Raw genomic sequence first — 6,172 nt, 5'->3', positions numbered from 1 at the left:
GGATCTCAGGGAATCCAGGAAATATAGGTGAATTGCACCAAATGCTCAGTAAACAGTATTTCCCTGTTTAGAGCTGAATAACATCCTCCGTCTTGGGCACAGGCTGGGATGCAGCTCACCCCCTCCAGACAGACGGTTAGTTCATTTGCATTCCTTGCTGATATCAGAGGAAATTTGAACTTTATTTTATTTAGTTTATTGAATGTGAAAGTTGGTAAAAACATGACAAATATTACAGAGAGCGTTAACCTTTAAGAGTGTATACATAATGATCTGTCAAAAAAAGAACAGAAACACTTCTCTATTCACATCTACCGCACTTGAAATCCAGATTTTTAATGCCGCTGAAGTCCATTATGTAATGGTAGGGAGAGCCCTAAGCATCTCACATAGACAACACCTTGTGCTTTTTAAAACATATTTTTTGCTTTTCACACTGCACATATCTAGCCCAGGGTTACTCTCAGCAGGCAGCAGGGTTAAAGATGAGAAGTTGATGGTAGCTTTTTCCCTTTTTGGAGATGCATCACTCCGTTTTTTTTTAGTAGTAGATTGTATAATATGAATTTAGTCTATTTTACGGTACAGTTGAGGTGATTTAAGGCTCCACAGTTAGCGGAGGGTCTTAGGTTTTGTAGCCGTCAAAGATACAGTTTACCAAAGACACCTTAGTGGCTCATTAAGGACTAATACAAGGCCTCAGATACATTCTGATGTGTCACTAACAGTTCAGCAACACAAAAATTTAATTTTTTCACTGGAATGAGAAAAAAAATTATATTTAAAAGAAAATGTTTTTGCATATTTCTTGATTTTTTTTTATTTTTTATTTTTTACCTTTCAAATAGTCAAAGGACATGATATCAGTAAACATGGTTTCAGACATAAAAACAAAATGTCAAGCTGTTAACTAACTCCTACTAACAATGTTTGTCTGTGTACCCAAAGCCTGAAGTATCTTATTCTGTGCTGTCCTACAGGTCTTCTGTCAAAGAGTCACTAATGACATCAGGTAATTTGCTCCTTCAATGCAATAATAGTTTATTTTGAGTCAAACCTACATATACTGCTCTATATACAGTACTGCTGCCACAGACACTTGATACGGTGCCAGATCTGTATTGATCACTGGAAACTGTCCCACATGTGAGTGGTAGAAGCAAAGTTGTGCTTTTTTAGCTCTAGCTGTATATATTTATATATAAAATCCCAATGCACCTTCAGTAGGAACAAATGGACTCAGACAGGCTGTGTACTGTGGGTCAGAGTGAACGAAGAGTCTCGCTAACTCTTGGTTTCGGTCTTTTCGTAGGATGTTGACAGTGCTGATGGTCCCTATCTATTCAATGTTGTGCTTGAATGTCATGCTGACACACAGTGGATTGGAAAGTGCTCTTTAGTTCAGTAAGATTCAGGATTCACAGAGTTCACCAGTATATGACAATATAATGCTTAACTCACTCCAGGATCCAGACGAGTCAGCCCTGGGTTACAGCAAATGCAGTGTGAAAAAGGTTATTATTTTAGTGGGATTTTATTGGTGGTGTAGTGGGTTATAATGCTTTTAGGAGGAGTACTCGTACTCCTCTGCACTGCGTCGTCCAAAGTCCATCCAGCCGAGGTAATCTCTGTCCTTTATCCTGTGGCCAGGGGCTACACCACTGGCTCTGCTGGTGAGAGAGGATCTAGTCTGGTATGAGGAGCCTGGAGGACACAGGGATAGATAAATGATGATGCAATAGAGTAGAAAATATGTTTACAGTGCACATTTTCCTCCCTAAACTCATTGCAATAATAATAATAGTAATGCACAACCTCTGACTTAGGTGAAGTAACTCGTGCTGACTGGTTCTGTTTCTATTCCCGTCTTTGACCAGTCAGCTCAGCAGGTCTCCCAGTCACACAGAGTTGGTTCGAAAGACAAACAGAGATTTACAGTGACAGAGGGAGCAGGGAGAATGAGGTCAGGTTGGAGGGAGATGGGGGAAGAGAGGAGGGCGGGAAACGGAGGAAGCAAAAATGGAAAAGACAGAAGGAGAGAACAAGGAGGAGGTACGGAAAGATGGAGCAAGGAGAGAGGAAGCTAGAGGGAGGTGGGAGATGCCAGATGGTGGGACTCAAACACAGCACGAGTGACAACAGATCACAGTAATGATGCGGCCAGAAGGCAAAAGAAGACGAGAGGAATGATCTGTGTGTAGTGGGATGAGCAAAGGGAAAGCTCCAGACAGTCTTTCTCTTCCTTCCATCCTCACTGACGCCACGCTCACCTTTCCTAGAGAGGAGTCTGGCCAGTAGCTGGCTCAGGCTGTTGCGAGCGTCTGCGTCTTCTTGGGGTTGGTTGTAGTTGGCAAGCTGCCCAGAGGGGGGCACTGGAGCTGAGCGTGCCTGGCGAGAGTGGTTGGGTGAGGGAGGAGGTACGATGTGCAACACAGGAGCCTCACCCCCGGCCCTCTGAAACTGGAGAAAAAGAAAGAGAAGCAATATATGTGAAATGAAAATGTGAATTTCCAACACGACACTGTAACGTCATGTGGATTTTAAAGCAAAAACTCAGTCACTCAGTTTATTTTTTTATGTGTGATGGGTGCAGATCAATATCCAGACGCTCCTCTCTGTGTGTGTGCTGCATTTCTGTGTGTGTCTTACCACGGACTGTGAGGGGAGACTCAAGGAACCACTGGACAAAGCGGCCAGGAGCACACACACACAGATACCTACATTCATGACTGGAGGAAGAGAGAGAGGAGTGGACAACATGTAATTAAGTTAATAAAAATCCTCTTGACATGATGGGATCACTCGTTCTCAACTGTCTCTCTTCTCTTGTCCTGTCTCCCTTCAGCTTGTTAAACGTGTTCTTCTGAGGGGAATAAATCACAGATAATGCGGCGTTCACAGAAAGCAGCAATAAATCATTTTCCAGTTGTTGAAGCAGAATGGAGGAGGTAGAGATTAACCTTTGACGCTTCAGCTGGAGCCTAAGGCACACATATAGTATTTAACACGTAGTACGTACTGCACACATGCACAAATGGTTTGTGGTGTAGCTGCGGTGAATGTGCCGTGTCAGCATCGGCAGAATCCCAAAAGAAAAAGATCCTCATTTTACTCCATGTCCTGTTTTTTACTTAAACATGGGCTCACATGAGAGTGGATATTGACATGACAGCACTGAGTGAATAAATTACATACATTTAACCCTTTTCTTTCACATAAATGCTCTGAAACTAATTGGTAAAAGTCTTCTGGGAGTCTAAACTGGATGCTCTTTGCAGCCCCCGATAAACATGTAATCAAATTGTAATTTAATATTTTCTCTATGACAAAGCAACTGTGCGGTGCGAGGAAAATGTGCAGTGTGCAAAAGGCACAGTCACATAAAAACACAGCCTAATATTGGTTTGTGGTAAATTGAGCTCTGCGCCACAGCGTTTATCCGGAGTAAAGCATCCGATTAGATGAAACCAACAGTAACATTTGCTCTGAGGCTTTCACTCTCTAATGACTCTCAGTGTTTGTATTACGTCTCTGTAGACGTCTCTTATCTTTGTTTCTTCACTTTTATTAAACATTTTTCTTTTTTCATTCTTCATTTTTCTCTTTAGCTCTTCATCAAGTCAGTGAATGTCCGTTTTGTGGCACCTGTGCAGCTTCACATCAACGTCTGTTTAACTTTCACTTATGTGATAAACTGAAAGCCGCCGAGGAGACCAGACTCATACCTGCACGTGATGGTTACATATCGTACAGTATTTTGAAGTTAAATCTATCATTCTGTAGTTTTAGAAATCAAATCTATGTAATATTATCACTGCAGCTCAACACAACAGTCCGCTGGAATAATTGTTGTTGACACTGACACAGTGGTGGAGTAAATAGTCATTCTCTTGATGCTAATATAATTCCTGTTAGCAGCTTGTCTCTCATTTATTATTCCATGGGCTGGTAGTGATGAGGTATTTTAATGTGTGTGAAAGCTTTCTTCTCTCCTCAAAAAAAAAAAAAAAAAAAAAAAAGAAAAAGAAAAACTGAAAGGGGAAAAATGTTTCTGACGCCGCCTCATTGATGAATAACCGTCTCCTTTTAAACATTCATTTGTAATTTTCAAATATACAGTCAATATATATACATACACAAACATTTTGGTTCCAACTTATTTATTATTTGTGTAGTTAAATATTATAAATAAGCCTAAATTTAATTTCCTCTCATTATTTGTAATTTTCAATATTCCGTCATTAACACACTTCCACACAGTTCTATACCTGTATTATTTTTATTTACATGTGTATGTTCCCTTAATGGATTTGAGGTAAAAAAAAAATAAAAAAAAATAAAATAATAATAGTAATAATAATAATAACAATAATAATAATAATACACTAAATGTACAAACTTGATATGTGAAATTTGATTTTATAAATTTCTGATGTTATAAGTAAAATAAATAAATAAAATAAGGAAATATAACTAAAAACTTACCTTTATTAAACCTCTTTTTGTTAAAATTATTTGTAAGAAACTTGTACTTTGTAATGTGTATGTACAGTAGTACATCCTAAAAAAAGGACCAAAACTTTCGGATTCTTACCTGCAGCTGTTGGCGTGGACGAGGAGATGATGAGTCTGAAGATGCTGAGCTTTGCTCTACCAGTGTTGAGACTATGAGAGCGTGAGAGAGAGTTGAGTGTGTTTTATACGGACACACAGGAAGGAGGAGGGACCTCGGTGTAGGGGAGGAGCTGACTGCTGGCGCAGAAACTGATGCCACTGACGCAACTGAAAACGCAAATGTGCACACATGAAGTACCAGACAGACACACACACGGACAGACACAAACCAAATATGTAGAAAAAGAGTTTGGACAATGGGGAGGGCTGTAGCTTTTTGCTTACCTTTCTAAGAAACAATAGGAGAAATGTGTACTCGTACAAGTGGAGTGCATTGCTGTGTGTCTGAGCATTTAGGCGGCGCACATACACACACACACACGCACACACAGGTCACATGGGTCGAGGGTTGTGGAGAAACCTGGGTAGAGACAAAGAGAATGAAGCACACAGAGAGAAAAACATGACTGAATTAGTATTGTGTATTAGTCGATGTATATGTGTACACACAATGTACTGTAGATTGTGATTACAGAGTAATAGAGCAGCTCAAGACCAGAAAATACTGTATTTCAGCTCCTTCGGTGTGTTTGAGTCTTTCTTTCTAATAGCAACATGCAGTACAGTGGCCTTCCAATTTCAGCCAGGGCGAAATGACTTCGGCTGATCAAAACCAGAGGCATTGTTTAGGTACGACAAGCCGCTGCAGCTTCATAAAGGAAATCCACTTCTCCGGGGTGATCACTGATAGAGGTTTCACGAAATGATTCCAAAGTGGGTCACAATGTAATTCTCAGACCATCAGTAAAGCTTTATTGTGTCTGATGCAGGTGCTGCCACCGGCATTTCAGAAGAAAAGCGCTGCTGATAGACACAACAGAGAAAATATTACTTTCAGCCTGAAAGACATGTCCAAAGATAACCACCAAATATAGATGCTGTTGTGATCAGGAACAGGAACAGGAACTTTTTCCATCGTCTTCATGAGTGAGGATAAGCTGCGTCCCGTGAAAACCATACATCCCAAACGTCAGCTTCTTAAGAGTTAATGGTGTTAATCAGCATGAGCCACACACTGACATAATAACAGAAAGTGTACTGAAGGTGAATTTTAAAAGGTTCATTAAAGCTGTAAGTGCTTATTAATCCACTGTTCAAACTAAAGCATCAATTAATAAGTATCTTTTCACATATTCACATCATTATACATTACCTCTGTAGGGTCTTTGGTGCAGCATTCAAACTATGAGGTTATTAGCCGTTTTAGCCTTAATCTCTGTTAGAATGAGCTTTAGGTGTGCAGCCGTCCTGCAGAGTAGAGACTGTATAACTGAGCTGCCTTCAAATGCTCAGATTCAGTTATTGTTCCTGTGTCTGTTTAAATACTGATCTGCTTGCAGAGCGTGTCTCAATCTGAATTACTGTTTACCTATGTTTCAAATCCTAATCCATGGTCTCTGGGATATCGAGTGCGCTTCGGGGCAAATACAGGTCTGAACAAATGACTGGGGGCTGACTAATCCACTGTGTTCCCACATGATTTTAATACAGAACTTTG

General features: G+C 40.2%; 1 protein-coding gene across 1 annotated transcript; it reads right to left on the bottom strand.

Moving 5' to 3' along the window:
* Positions 1-284: 284 nt before the first annotated feature.
* Positions 285-4,655, bottom strand: ccka (cholecystokinin a). Its single transcript, XM_026372265.1, has 4 exons — positions 4,595-4,655; positions 2,650-2,729; positions 2,271-2,460; positions 285-1,704 (listed from the first exon to the last, which is right to left on the bottom strand). The coding sequence occupies exons 2-4, from the start codon at positions 2,725-2,727 to the stop codon at positions 1,565-1,567; spliced, it is 408 nt and encodes a 135-aa protein (XP_026228050.1). The 5' UTR covers positions 2,728-2,729; positions 4,595-4,655; the 3' UTR covers positions 285-1,564.
* Between the last annotated feature and the right edge of the window lie 1,517 nt (positions 4,656-6,172).

The sequence above is a fragment of the Anabas testudineus genome, chromosome 16 (genome assembly GCF_900324465.2).
Source record: "Anabas testudineus chromosome 16, fAnaTes1.2, whole genome shotgun sequence".
Taxonomy (NCBI): domain Eukaryota; kingdom Metazoa; phylum Chordata; class Actinopteri; order Anabantiformes; family Anabantidae; genus Anabas; species Anabas testudineus.
This window is presented reverse-complemented; position numbering and strand designations above follow the sequence as displayed.